At 40.5% G+C, this 15,458-nt stretch overlaps 1 protein-coding gene across 2 annotated transcripts in view; it reads left to right on the forward strand.

The window, feature by feature from the left end:
- Positions 1-15,458, forward strand: part of LOC142144130 (N-acylethanolamine-hydrolyzing acid amidase-like) — a 38,616-nt gene that overhangs the window by 6,174 nt on the left and 16,984 nt on the right. For both annotated transcript variants that reach the window (XM_075202615.1, XM_075202624.1), the window contains exons 2-5: positions 2,042-2,209; positions 6,947-7,073; positions 7,287-7,377; positions 13,740-13,816. In XM_075202615.1, coding sequence (XP_075058716.1) covers positions 2,042-2,209; positions 6,947-7,073; positions 7,287-7,377; positions 13,740-13,816 — 463 coding nt within the window. The remainder of the gene's footprint in view (positions 1-2,041; positions 2,210-6,946; positions 7,074-7,286; positions 7,378-13,739; positions 13,817-15,458) is intronic.

The following is a 15,458-nucleotide window of genomic DNA, read 5'->3' on the forward strand; positions in this document are numbered from 1 at the left end:
CATAATGGGTGGGGGTTGTCCTTGAACCCTGCGGGTGGGTGGACTGGCTTTCTCCCATCCAAAAGCACTGAGCAGTGCACAGGTTCCGAAATGTGAATGGGGGAGGATGGACTACTCGTGCTCCCCTGTGGCCGAGTGGATTGTTGTAGATAAGTCCCTCTTGCAATATCTGTGGTGTCCCCAGAGTTTCTGCCTGGCATGGACATTAACTGTATTTGTGCTATGAGGTCGTATATAACCAGACCTAAACCTCTATAAGGTGACTCTGGAGAAGTGGAGGGTGGATACTAACTGCCTGTTCTCTGAAGCCAATGAAGACTGCACAGAGAGTAACCATGAGCATGTTCTACAGTCTTACATACATAATCTTCACAGTGTTCACTCTGAATGCTTGTGTGCAGTGTTGGCGTATTCTTTATAGGGGTTCATTGAACTCCGTTTGAAGTCCACCAAGAGATGAATGCAGCTGAGATGGCACGAACCAGGCACACATGAGAGGTACCAGTGCATATGAACCCTTATACTGACAGCTGAATGCAGAGTGCATAATGTGTGGCTGTCATTATAAGACTCCATCAGAGACGTCCTGCAGTGTTGCAGCATTATTACCCAAGGTATGTTCAACAGCACTTTTCTTTACCTAGCTTAATTTCATGTTGATATCTCTCCACTTCATCTTTCAAACATCCAGGGCCTGATTAATTAAGGATCTTAACTTAAGAAACTTCTTATTTCAGTCTCCTGGACAAAACCATGTTACAATGCAAGGGGTGCAAATTAGTATTCTGTTTTGCACATAAGTTAAATACTGACGCACATAAGTTAAATACTGACTGTTTTTTCATGTAGCACACAAATATCAACTTTAAATTTCAGTGTACTAATAAGCTATCAAGTATTTGTGTGCTACATGAAAAAACAGTCAGTATTTAACTTATGTGCAAAACAGAATACTAATTTGCATCCCTTGCACTGTAACATGGTTATATCCAGGAGACTGAAATAAGAAGTTTCTTAAGTTAAGATCCTTAATGAATCAGGCCTCTAGTTCCTACTTACCCATTCACCGGAGTGTGGTTATATGAAGCATGCCTTGTCTATAGACAGGGCCGCCATCAGGGGGATACAGGGAGTACCGCAGTATGTGGCCCAAGAGCAATATGCGTCCCCGCCAGCCCTAGACCAAAACATTTACTAGGTGAAGGGGGCCACCTCAGTGAATGATGGGATTTACCAGGCTCATTTCTAGGCAGCAGCAGCTCCTGGGACGTAGGGGGAGGCCTCAGCACTGAGTTAAGGGATGCGGCACCATTTCTGCCTTCATTCCCAAGTTGTGGGGGCCCCCCACAGTTGCCGCCATTTACTGCAGTCTCAACCCCCTAGGTGCGCATCTTCCCAATGAGAGGCGCCCGGCTCCCGGACAGAGAGTTGCGACATATCAGAGAGGGAGGCTCCCTGCAGTGTCTCTGACGTCAAGTACTTATTGACGTCAAAATGGCTTCAATGGAGAAAAACTGAAAGTAGACAGCAAGAAGAAGTAGATTGTAAAGTAGTAAGTGAACTACTGCAGGGGGTAGATAGAACCGTGAGATTGGGGGGGGGGGGTAAATGTAGAGTATAGGGGGGCAGGCAAATGTTGGGTAGAGGATAATTTAAAAAAGGCGGTGGGATGAGGGAAGGTATAAGGGAGGCACTGCCTGTTACAATTGTACTGGGTTCTACAATTTCTGGTGGCAGCCCTGTCTATAGATACATGCAGTGCAAATACAGTACTTTGCTATCTACTAACACATTGATGTGCTACAGTTAACCTTCAGTCTATATTTTCCACCTTCATTTATGTCAACCAGATAAACACCAAGTCTTCATAATCACCCAGCCTTTAGAAGGGAAGATGACCTCGTCATGTATTGCTGATAGACAGGTCACCTCTACACTGCTTGTATATGTGTTTTGTTTTTTATATATTTTCCTTGTCAGTGCAGAAAACCTATCCACTTAAATAGTTATGTGAATTAATTAAGGTATATCTGTTTTACAGAACAACGTTACCTAAATGGGCCCATGCTATCATCCGTCCCCTAGCAGAGGTGGATTTGGTATTTCTAGTCCATGAACCGTATGCTGGAGAAATAAAGGGCATATCCAGAACACTTGGAGTTAGTGTTGGTGATATAGTTGCCTTAAACCTTTGCTATGAATCTGCAGCGTAAGTACAACTACAAATTCTGAAATTAATGGAATTTTTTTATGTCAGATAAATGAGATTATAGGCATAAAATACATTTTTTTAAGGTCATTCTGTTGAAAGAGTGTTGCGTTTTAAAGAACGGTGATGCTTTATTTTATGATGTGTATTAATGCTTTGAAGTGGTCCTGTCATATTTGTATATATCCTAACTGTTAAATTATATTTCTTTATAATATCACATTTCAACAATTACAGTAATTTGTCAGCTGCTGTAAATAGACACCCAGTATTCTAATGACCCTGATATCTGTTCTAGTAATGCTGAGATGGTATAGCCTAGCCCCCCAAATTGTTCCCACACCCATTCTTCAGTCAGCTGGAATGACTTGTTATGTCTCACTGATTACTACTACCAGCCAGTATTGGCACCTGCCTTCCCAGGGCACGGAGTCTAACGGACCCCCAGTCTTCTCCAAGAACCGCCGCAAGGCAGGATGGTTTTAGCTGCCGGAAGCCCGCAGGTCGCGGCCCCTAGGTTAACCCACCAGCGTGGTAGAGGGGTAGCTGGATGATTGATTGGTTTGGAGAACACAGTAAAAGGCTACGTCAAGCTAGGTAATAGTGCATTATCTGTATAGAGGTGGAAGCCAGGCGTACCTTGCTGTCCAGTAGGGCAGCCCGAGGAGGCAAATACAAGAGGAGTCAGGAATGGCAGCCGGGTCGGTACAGAGAAGATCAGCCAGTACATGTTGCCAGGCATTCAGCAGGTGCAGAGTTAATCAGACAAGCCGGGTCGGTACACAGAAGAACAGCAGGATTCCACAAGGAGAGGTGCACAGAGAAAACTCAGGGATCAGAAGCAGCCAGATGCTAAGCACACTTGTTGCTCTGACACAGGATAGTGTCAGAGTGAAGCCTAAGTAGCAGGGAGGTTTGAATTCCCCGCCTCTCAGGTCACATGATATGGCAGCGATACCCGGAAGTATAGCGCTGGGCGAACACTGCGACAAGAGGAAACCCTGACATGACTTAAGCTGGGCACACACTACAGGTTTTTCAACAGGTTTATCATGCCAATCACACAATAAATGACTGTTAGGTCCGATATCTCATTAGTGTGAACACTCCCACGATCATGTTTTATTGTACCAAAGCACATCGTAGCGTTTGGTTTGATTTTATAAACTGACTACAAATCACTATGAACGATGGAAGAATGTCAGGTAAATTCTGAAGTGTGTATGCACTCACGACCAGCAGTGTAGGCAGATCTCTATAGAGTTTACAGAGTCATGATCTTTTCAGCAGATGATTATGACAGATGAAGAGCACAGATCTGAAGGTAAATCGTGTAAAATCTTGTATAATGTATACACATGAATCGGCATGCTGATCAGGACTTTCAGACGTTGGTAAAATCATTAAAGATATCCATTTTCTGTAGTGCGTACCCAGCTTTACACATTTCCACGGGGATCACAATGCAAAATTACATAGAAGCACTGGCGAATTGCTGCAGACTTCCAGGCTTTAATTACAACATTATCTGTGACATTTCAGATGACTGTTGTTTTCAGCATTACATTGCAAACAGATCAACAAAGTAGATATAACAATGTCTTTCTGAGTTTCAAAACACTAGTGTTCTGCTAACATAATCATTTTTTTAATTGTTCTTTCGCTTAAGCACATGTATGTGATTTTCTGTTAAAACACAGCATTCTAGTGTCAAAATTATCTATGTATAACGTTCCTTAAGTCTGTGAGAAAACAAAAAAGTAAAATATCACCCGGTAGGTAAAACATAATCATCAATATATCTATATTATGGATGATTTCTATTAAGCACATGTAGCATGCGGATGCACTTGCTATCAACCCTATATAACTGCTCATTTTCAAGGGAGAGCCTGGAAAGAACAGTGCAGCACTGGATGCCACTGGGCTACTATGAACAGGGAATTTAATTACTGATGTTTATTACTTATCCAGATCAAGTTGCAATCTTTTTAAATGTATTTTTTTATGTGACAAGAAGGCAAATTGTGAGTCAGCTACAACTAATAGCAGTAACCAGTGTATGGCCATCCAACTTTAACCACTGGACACAGGATAATATCCGTTACGATTGGTCGGTGTTAAATCTGGCAGCAGCGTCACTACACCTCTTCTGGACTCATAATGATGTGTCCACACAAAGCAGGTAAAGGGATCCCCCTCACAAAGGGACCCAGAGCCAAAGTACTTTGAAGAAGGCAGTGACATGCGGCCAATCAGCGGAAGCATTGTATGGATTAGTTGCCAACTCACAAATGCCTTCATGCCGAACCGTGCCTGCTCTGTGCGGAGGAAGAAAAATTGTTAGACATGTGAATTAGATGGGAGGGAGGGAGGAATATCCTGCAGTGGAAGAGAGACAGCAACCCTTGCGGGGAGTGTTTACACCGGAGCTCAGAACACTACTGCAGGTCCAATTGGCAGTGGACTCCTTTAATGTGTGCTTTTAAAAATGCTAATTATTCCGTACTTTTTCCAAGTCTGTGTCATATGTCCATTTTAAGATCAATCTGAAAACAAAGTAAACTGGTTCCTGTACTTTTACCAATAATGAAATATACTGCAAGGCTACATATTTCTACTTTTTGACTACTTTACATTTCTCCCAGCAATTAAATTGCTCTGGTAAGTCACTCAATATAGGAAATATGTTTTGTTTATACCAATAATACAAAGTTTTAGATTTACTAAAATTGATTTGCACAGCGGTTTTAATCTTTGGCGATTTAGGGATTCAAACTGTCGGATTTACTATCCAGCAGTTCAAATATAATCTGCCGGCTATGTGCCGTGGTTTAAATTCACCTAAAGCGTTTGCAGTTTAAGCCAAACCACATGCAATTTAGTGGAAACCACCATGTTAAATATGCCTTCCTCCCTTTAAAGCGGAGGTCGTACTACTTCGCATCTTTCCCGGGCCCCTGGTGGTGGTGTGGTAAACGAACAAACATTCCTGAGGTTCCTAAGTTGCATTGGCCTACTCCTGATACCCAAGGCAAGTGAGTACCAGGAAACATTGAAAAAAAGTTCCCCCTATAATTCTAATATTAAATCTAGTGTGTCCCGTTTCTACTATTAGTAAATCTAATGTGCTCTGTTCTTACTTTAAATAAATGTAGTGTGCCCCACTCCTTCACTAAATCTAGTTTGTTCCACTCTTTAAATAAATCTAGTGTGCCCCCTTTTCTCCATAAGTAAATAATTTTACTTGCGTATTTTAAGTAATAAGTAATTTTTCTCATTTCTTCTATAGTGCAGTGATAAAATACATGCCTATCAACTCCTGAATCTTTATCTGACATAATCCATTGGGTTGTAAAAAAAACACTAGCTGTGACACAACTACTCTATACTATGTCCCAGCGCAATGAGTTAAACTTTGGCCAGCCCGCCTACTGAATACACTTACAGCTGTCTCTGTTTATTTCTTTTTAATCCAGAAGATGAAAGGTAAGTATTTAACCACTACACTACAGAAAAAAACATGGGGCCTGATTCATCTTAAGAACGTAGGCAAGAATTTGAGTAAAAAAACCAGACAGGATTTAACTTATGTGCAAAATAATAAGCTCATTTGCACTGCAACATGGTTTTATCCAGAAAAATAAAGTTAAAATAAAAGTAAAGCAAAATCAGCAGGATCTCAAAAAGAATGCAAACACAAAATGTAATATGCCTATAAAAACAGAATTAAAAAGTACCTGTGATATTGTGAATTTCTTCCTGCAACTTGCAGTCCATATGTTGGATGCACACTAATGACAACCCTGCATTGAGTAAACTTTTCTCTAGGTGAAAATGTTACACCTTTCCATTAATTGTAAAACTCCAGAGTTCAGTTTCATAACTTTTAATCATCAACATATAAAAAAAAGTTTAGTCTAATGAGCGATTCTCACATCTAGGTTTGTTGATTTGAACTGTAATTATTATTTATGTATTTATTTAAACAGCAAATGTACGATTAAATGGGAGGAACTAATTTATTAAGTATATACAGACAGGTGGAAGGAGCAGTCACAATATAGAGACAGCTATATATCTGGCACAGATACAGATGTCCCTCTAAATATTTTTCCTCACTAGCTGCATGTAGAACATGTTCTTAAATATGTTTCTACTGAAGCACTAGAGAGAGAGAAGTTATATTTAATGAACCAGCTGTACTGCCTAGTCAGATGGATATTTCACTAAATACTGGTCAGAAGGGTTCTGGACTGTTTAATGGTTGCATAAAGGTCAATGGACAGTGATTTCTGTGGGCTGGAGGAACAGTTAATCATGAGCTGTTATGTTGGATGTGTTGAAAGTGCATGTGACATATCAGAAGGTTTGTTTTTTTAGAATGTGATGCATCAGTTTCATTTCCTTTTTCATGTGCACAGTCTATTTAAATTTTCCATATGGTTTCAAGAGCTTGGTTATGTGTTCAGTAATGAAACATTGTTTCTTTGAGAACCAATGCTTTTGCAACACAATATTGTTTTTGTACTTCTTTACATTGCTAACTCATTGTGGATACATTGTATTAATATAAGCGTTACATATACTAATGGAAACAGAAATATATGTGTCTTTTCTCTTAGAGACTCTGTGTATGGACTTCTCTTAATATGTACTTGTTATATACTAAAATTAAATATAAAAGACTGTTTATATGAGCAATAAGTACATGTTCAATTCTGTATTGTAATATAGGTATTGCACTAGTATAATTGCACAAGATGAAAAAGGCAATATTTACCATGGAAGAAATTTGGAATGTCCCTTTCCTGATCTATTAAGAAACCTAACCATGGATCTGGATTTCATAAGGGATGGGAAGGTACAGTATGTACACAGGTTTTACACTTTCTTTGCACGCTGTTATATAGAAAAGCTAGTTAGTAGCCAAATGATCATGAAATATTGCATACATGACTTTACTAAATATATTTTTTTTAATTCCTGTACCTCGTATGAGGCATCCTTATGATACTCCGTGCAAAGAGATCTACATTGTTATTTGAAAAATGAAATGTTATATTTTCTTTTCTAGATAGCATACACAGGCACCACCCTTATAGGCTATGTTGGACTATGGACTGGTCAAAGCCCCTACAAGTTTACTGTGACTGGCAATGCAAGAGGTACATAGCAGTGATCATAGAAATTAATTTAAACAAAAACATAATGTACATTTCATATTTAAACGTAAATATTGCATTACCAGGAAATATATATATATATATATATATATATATATATATATATATATATATATTATGCACTGTTAAAATGTATAAATGTATATACAATTAATTTCACACTATCAAAATCCTTACAGATATATATATATATATATATATATATATATATATATATATATATATATATATATATAATATATATATATCTATATACTGTGGACTACTACAGGTACAGATATATGCAGTAACAGCTAGCATTAGTCTAGCAGCATACCTGAAGGACACAGACTCAGAGGGTCACATGTTTACCGCCTGCTTAATATTGTGTAGGTCCACCCGTGCCGCCAAAACAGCTCTGATCCATTGAGGCATGGTCTCCACAAGACCTCTGAAGGTGTCCTTTCGTATCTGGCACCAAGACATTAGCAGCAGATCCTTTAAGTCCTGTAAGTTGCGAGGTGAGACCTCCATGGCTCTGATTTTAGAGGTCAAGTCAACACCTTGAAATTTTTTGTCATGTTCCTCAAGCAATTGCTGAACAATTTTTGCAGTGTGGTAGGGCGCATTATCCGGCTGAAAGAGGCCATTGCCATCAGGGATTACCGTTGCCATGAAGGGTTGTAATTGGTCAGCAACAGTGTTTAGGTAGGTGGTGCATGTGAAAGTAACATCCACCCAAGGTTTCCCAGCAGAACATTGCCCAGAGCATTACGCTATGCAGGGCCATCTTAACAACATTATGGGCCCCCGGGCAAAACAGTGCACTGGGGCCCCTAGATATAGATATAGATATATAGATGTATACAGATACAGATACAGATATAGATATATAGAGATAGAAATAGATAGATTGCTCAGTGACCCTTGAAGGTTTTTTTTTGCAGGTTTTTTTCTTTTGCAGGATTATTTATTCTCATGAATAGCCGTGCCTATGGGGCCCCCTTGTCCGTGGGGCCCCTGGGCAGCTGCCCATCGTGCCCTATGGAAAAGATGGCCCTGACACTATGGGAAGAATGTATGCTGCCTCCTCCGGCATGCATTCTTCCCATAGTGCATCCTGTTGCCATCTCTTCACCAGGTAAACAATGCACATGCACCCGGACATCTATATACTGTAAAAGAAAATGTGATTTATCAAACCAGGTCACCTTCTTCCACTCCATGTTCCAATTCTGGCACTCACGTGCCCATTGTAGGCGCTTTCGGCATGGGCACTCTGACTGGACTGCGGGTATGCAGCCCTATACACAGCAAACTGCAATGCACTGTTTGTTCTGACATCTTTCTATCATAGCCAGCCTAAACTTTTTCCGCAATTTGTGCTACAGTAGCTATGCTGTGGGATTGCTTGGGGGTGACAGTATCCTTTCTGTGGGGGGGGGACCTTGAACATCTGCGCTTGTTTAGTGGTGGTCTGTTGGTTGTATAGGAGTTCCGGTCCTGTGGGTGCTGTTTTCCAAGGGGGTATTTTCTGTTTTTTTCTTGTTGTAGTGCTGTGGGGGTGGAGTTATTTTGTGTGCCTGTAGTGGACATACAACGGTGGAATGTTATTGCTGTTCGGTATCCGGTTCTAAGGCAGATTAGAGGCAGTAGGTTTACTATTAGTGCAATAGTACTACTGGGTTTCTAGTACTCCTGTTTGTCTGTTTGTGTTATAGCTCTTTTGGGTTCAGGTATTATAGCTCTTTTGCATGCAGGTAGTGTAGCTCTTTTGCATTTCACATGTATCAACTTCAAAAACTGGCTGTTCACATGTTGCCTAATATATTCAACCCGTTGACATTTGCCATTGTAAAAAAAATAATCACTGTAATTCACTTCACTTGCTAGTGGTCTTAATGTTGTTAGTGTAAACATAATTTATTTATTTTTTCAAAAAAAAATGATTTTGAAAATTTAAGTAGTAAAGTAACAGTTAAGAAACTCGCTGCTAAAATGCCAAAGGCGAGTAGAAAAACAACTACAGTGACTGTCACCTATTGCATGCATGATACCTTTCTCTATACCAGAGATGGGTAACAGGAACTATACCAGTGATGGGCACTTATACCATTGATGAGCAACAATGCATGAATGATGCCTTCCTCTATACCAGTAATGGGCCTCCTAGTTTTTACCTGTAGCCCCCAACTCCTTTCTTCCTTGTCAGATTTGTTTATTATAGCTGGTAACACTTGTTTAAAATGCCTACTGATATGTTATTACAGATAGACATCTCTTTCTCTGATTAAATGTATTGTTTTAACTTATTACTGCGATTAAGCGTAATGTTTGACCATTTTGAAGGTTAAAGGTCTGCACCATGCAGCAACTGAAGTGTGTCAGATTGCCTATCAGTGCTCATACAATCCTGGTTAGCCATCTCAGGTCACGTCATTAGGGTGCTTGACGGAGGTAAGCTGATATTTAAAGGACCACTAAAATAGACATTTTAAGATATGGACCAGGAAGTTAAAATATATTGTGCCGTGTTAATTTGACATTCCACTGCAGCTTTGTTTAAATAAAAAAGTAGTACCTTACTATTCCATCACAGACAGCTGCAATGTCTCACACATATTTAGGACAGTGTCCTAATGGGATCTGATATAGGTCAGAAAAGTTGGGACTGAGTTGTTGGGGCTTCACATACTCTGTCCTTGTGTTTCAATTATCCAGAACTATACTTTCTGTACAGCAGGTCTACCTAGCTGTCAATCACTGCTTATTCAGTTAGAGAAGCACCTTCCTCCTAACTTGGATACCTTTAGTTACTCTTTAAAAAACAACATAATCCCAAAATTATGTTTTCTTAATTTGTTTTAGCAACAAATTAAGATAAATCATTAGTCATACAAAAAATATGCTTACTTTTTAGAGGAATACACAGGAGCGATCACTAGCTTCTTGGGAAAAGTGTCTGCAGGAGTGCAGGGAGGCCATACATACAGATCTTAAAGTGATTGTCTATAATTGATGATTTAGCATAAAGCAATGGTAAGCATTGTAGTGAATTTTCAAATAAGTAATTTTATTTTTTCTTTTACTCAATATTCCTGTCTAAAGTTTAGGTAGCTTAACCCTTTCAAGACCAGGGGGTAAATGTATGAACATGCGGGTTCTTCAACACCCGCGTGTTCGGCGATTAAATTTTCAAGCGGCGCTGCATTGTAAAGGTAAACTTACCTTTACAATGCAGCGCCGCTTGAAATTTAATCGCCGAACACGTTGAACTTGCGTGTGTTGAAGAACCCGCATGTTCATACATTTATCCCCAGGGGTTGAATGTGTCAACCTTCAAGGTTGCGGCAGGTTTGAAAAGTGGAGATGTTTCCTATAGCAACCAATCAGATTCTAGCTTTCATTGATAACTAGAATCTAATTGGTTGCTATAGGCAACATCTCCACTTTTTCAAACAAGCCAGAAACTTGCAGCTTCATACATTTATCCCCAGATATACTTCCTGCACAATGACCAGACCAATTTACATTTTTTTCTATATCATGTTTTTGCTGAGAATGACCTCTTAATTTAGCAGAAAAGACCTTCAAAGGAGACGTCAATAAGTCTCTCCAGTTTTTTTTTCTCCAGAAGTGTGTGCCCTTCACTACTATGTGTAATGTCATGAGACTTCCACTTGAGTATTAAGGGAGCAATTTAGAGTTAAACATAAAAGATGCCTGTATGCACAAATATGCACCTGCATGCTTACATTTACACATCTGTATTTTTTTATTTATTTTTTCAAGAGATCTAGGGGTAAATGTATCAATATGCGGGTTCTTCAACACCCGCGTGTTCAGCCTTTCCGCGATTAAATTTCAAGCGGCGCTGCATTGTAAAGGGTTAACTTCCCTTTACAATGCAGCGCCGCTTGAAATTTAATCGCGGAAGAGGCTGAACACGCGGGTGTTGAAGAACTCGCATATTGATACATTTACCCCCAGGGCTGTCTTTATTACACGTGTCACGATCATGTATTCGAATGTTTTTATTATATTGGTAGAAATGCCTCTTTTTTTTTTTTTTTTCTGCATCAATATTTTTATTCAGATTTTGCAAAAGAATATGGGGTACAGAAAAAAAAAGGGGGGAGAAGAAGATACATACGAAGGGACACACATAGGGGTTCCCCACGCAGGGGGAAAGGAATCACTCAATTAAATCAAGGCACACAGTATCAACAGTATGTATTTACAACTATAACAAACAGTAAGACATATTAACTTTAACTTTCACTGTGGTTGTCTGAAGATAGCTCCTCTAGGGGAAGAATACCTGGGGATGGGAGCTGGTCAATGGGCTGGGGGGATTCCACAAGGGCCACTGGTGACTGAGTCGTTGGGTAACCAGAGATATCCTGGGGAGTCCCTGGGCCATCAGTGATATATTCATGCCATCTGAACCATCTTATAATAGGGGCTGATGCCGATGAGGCATAGGACGTATCTGTTGTTTCCATCTCAAAGCTATATTGTATCTTAGAAATGATTCGAGTAATAGTAGGAGGAATGTGGGACTTCCAGTTTTGCGCTATTGCCACTCTAGCAGCTAACAATATGTGGCCCACTAGGTACCGATCATGCTTTGGAATGGATGTCGGGTAGACATGGAGTAGAGCTAAGGCCGACTCTGGGGCAACAGGGGTCTTTAAGACAGTGGAGATTAAGGCAAATACTTCACTCCACAGCGGCTGAAGCACCGAACATGTCCAGAAGACATGGAAGATGTCCGCTACTTGGTCACATTGACGCCAGCAAAATTTTGATTGGCCTGGCCAAAACCTGTGCAACCGCTCTGGAGTAAGGTACAGTCGGTTAATAAGTTTGACTTGCATCTCTGTATGGTTAATACACTTAGACATATGGTGGGAGTTTACGTAAAATTTTTTCCCATTGTTGTTCGGTAAGAGTTAGATTCAAATCCGTTTCCCATTGGATTTGTGCAGGGGTTTTGTTTGTGGGAATCAGGCAGTGAATATAGTGGTACCAAAATGTTATTCCGCCTCTACTGCCGCTCTTTGTCAGTCTACCCAGGGCCGGTGATGGAAGCAACATGAGAGAATGGGGGGGTCTTAGAGACCGTTCCAACCCAATGTCTAATTTGCAAGTACCTGTATGTCTCAGAGGATGGTAGGCTGTAACGATCTTGTAGGTGAGCGAAGGAGAAAAATAGGTCTTGGGCAAACAGATCCGATAGGGAGGAAATTCCTCTCTCTTTCCAAACACCCAGACTTAACTCTGGGATGAGTTGACATAATGCCTGGAGGGATAGATTGCGAGATGGGAGTCCAAAATTAGTGTGCAGCACAATGATCCTATCCCACACCTGCATGGCATTCGAGATGGACCGTAACCTACACACAGCAGGTGGGCGAGCGGACTTTGGTGTCCAGAGAAGGTCTAACAGTGGGTAACTAGGACACAGAGCTCTTTCCAAATCCACCCATGGTTTCGAAGCATGCGGGAGCGCCCATTTACCCAGGTGACTCAATATGCAGGCCTCTTGGTAATACGTTAGGTTAGGAAGCATCAACCCCCCACGTTGTTTAGACAGGGCCATGCGTTTATGGGAAAGTAGGGGGCGTTTCTGGCGCCACACATATGACATCATTAGGGTATGGAAGCGGGCTATCATTCGTTTAGGAACGATATATTGGATAGTGCGGAAAATGTACATTAATTTTGGTAGAAGCATCAACACATCTGTATTTTGAGTTATATGCGCCTTAAAATACATGCAACCTTAAATCAGGGCTATAGATGTGTCTGGAGCAAACATATGGCAGACCTCCCATCCCAAACGGTCTCATGTCTTTGTTTATGCATTAAGGGGCTGATGCAGCGTGGACTTATGCCAGGTTTGTGCAAATCTTGTGCACATTTGCATGATTCCGACAGTTACACCTGTCTGTGCCTGGATAGGCAGGATGGGCAAGTGAAGATGTGTTCTAACGTGTACAGTAATGGAATGTTTAGGCAAATGCAGCTCTTGCAGGCCAGCAGAAACACACATATACACCTGTTAGGAGGCGACTCTTTCGCAGCCTGCTATAACAAATGTTGACTTATCACAAGCCAGGTGGTCAAGATGTGCACAGCTCTACATATGGCAGCAATATTCTATTTTTCATTGCTTTTTTTTTTTTATGAGTATATTATTCCCTTTTGCAACCAACTCTGCATCATCCTCTAGGTACACGGCATTTAGCTTTGAGCACTGTGTGCAATGACTTAGTACCAAGGCAATTGTGTGAATTAATTTCTCTATGCAATATTTTTTAGTGAGCAAATGTAATTGTCAGCAATTCCTTTATCCACAGAGCGTGGGGAGTGGTGGGAGAATGCAATTTCCGCGTTTTTGAAGAGAAGTTCTCCTGTCAGCTGGTTAATCAGAGATGTAAGTATACAGTGAGCTAAACTGTCTAAAACTATTTATGTGCTACTTATAAGTAAAGTAATATATTGTGTAGAAACAATCATAGAAATATCTGCATGTTTCTTTGGGGGCAAATACTTTGGATGGATTGTTTACCAGTCTTTGTCTGAACTGATTAAATTATTATACAGTTTATTTATTGTTACTGACTTACAGATTTTTATTGTTTTAAATTGAAATTCTTACTTGGTACATGTAGGTTATACCTGTCAATTAATCTAGAAACAATATAAACAACTGATCTTGTGAAAATTCAGTTTTTCACAGTGCATATACATCAATCATATATCAAGTGAGTTTATTTAGTGCCACTAGGACTCCTGATGTAGATAAAAACAGGTGAAAATGCCTCGGGCCAGTTAGTAATGTTTTTAGTATTATCTGTATATGCTTTAAATTACACGTCATCCTATCCAACATCCCTCAAAAGGCCAAGTAGCAAAATAAAAGAAATGGAAAAGGGGAAAATTAAAACCAATAAGCAATCATTTCTATCCTTACTATGAACAGTGTTGCCCTAAGTATGTGCTTAATTTACCTTTAAGGTAAATACAGTCCTTCCTAAGACAAAAAAAATGCCTGGGGACTTCAACATTAAAATGAACACTGATTGACTATTTTGTGACTGGTTGAATTGCCCGTCCCTCCCCCCCATCAGCTTCGTCAACTAGGTTGGCGGAGCCAAGCGGCATGGACATGAAAGCGGGGTCTTGGGACAGAGAGGAGAAGGTACAGGATCTATCGTCATTCTGGTAGCATACATGTGGCTGATTGAACAGACATAGGGGGAAATCAATTATCTGGAAGGTGCCTCCGGAACATCCATTAAACACCTTGCGACAGAGATTTGACAGAAATCTCCACTCATTTTTCCTCGCACCCCATAGAGGTAATTGAATCTCCCCCACAGACAGAGTTGGGCTTATGGCGGGTAGCAGTGTTGGTCAAGTTAAACGTTGGGAGAGTGTCCCCTGAGAAAGTAAGAGGGGGACAGTCCAGAAAAGAGACCCTTGAGAGAGGGAGGGGTCACTGCCAGTAACAGTGTGGACCACCAGTGCTCCAGGGGGAAGAGTCCTCTGAATAGGAGATCCCAGACAGAGGGGGGATTGCGGCATGTGACAGCATTAAGGGAGAAGAGACCCTAGAGAGGGTCGCTGCAAGAAAGCAGAGCAGGCAGCTGTTAGTTTGACCTATAGGGGCTGAGAGAACACAATAAAGAAAGTGTCGGAGCCACAGCTGAGACGACCAAGAGTGTTATCATTACTGCAGCAGCCGAGAGTATCTACCTTGAATGTAGGGAATGTTTTGCCTATCACCATCTATGTGAGTACTCTAAGGAATGTGAGATTGAGTCGAGCACTGGGTTGTAAGAACCTGCGTGTGTTGAAAGCAGAAGAAGCAGCCAAAAAAGTATGTTTGCATAAAGGGACCAGGTAGAGTCTGAACTGTGATGTTTGTCATTAACCAAATGCTTAAAATTTATGCTGCAGGAGCTAGGAGAAGTATGATTTTGTAACCACAACTGTGCTACTACTTTAAGAATTGTGCTGGTAGAGATAGGAGCTGTATATATGTTTATTTTATACAACCAAAATATTGTGCT

This window comes from Mixophyes fleayi, chromosome 1 (assembly GCF_038048845.1).
Source record: "Mixophyes fleayi isolate aMixFle1 chromosome 1, aMixFle1.hap1, whole genome shotgun sequence".
In the NCBI taxonomy this organism is placed as follows: Eukaryota; Metazoa; Chordata; class Amphibia; order Anura; family Limnodynastidae; genus Mixophyes; species Mixophyes fleayi.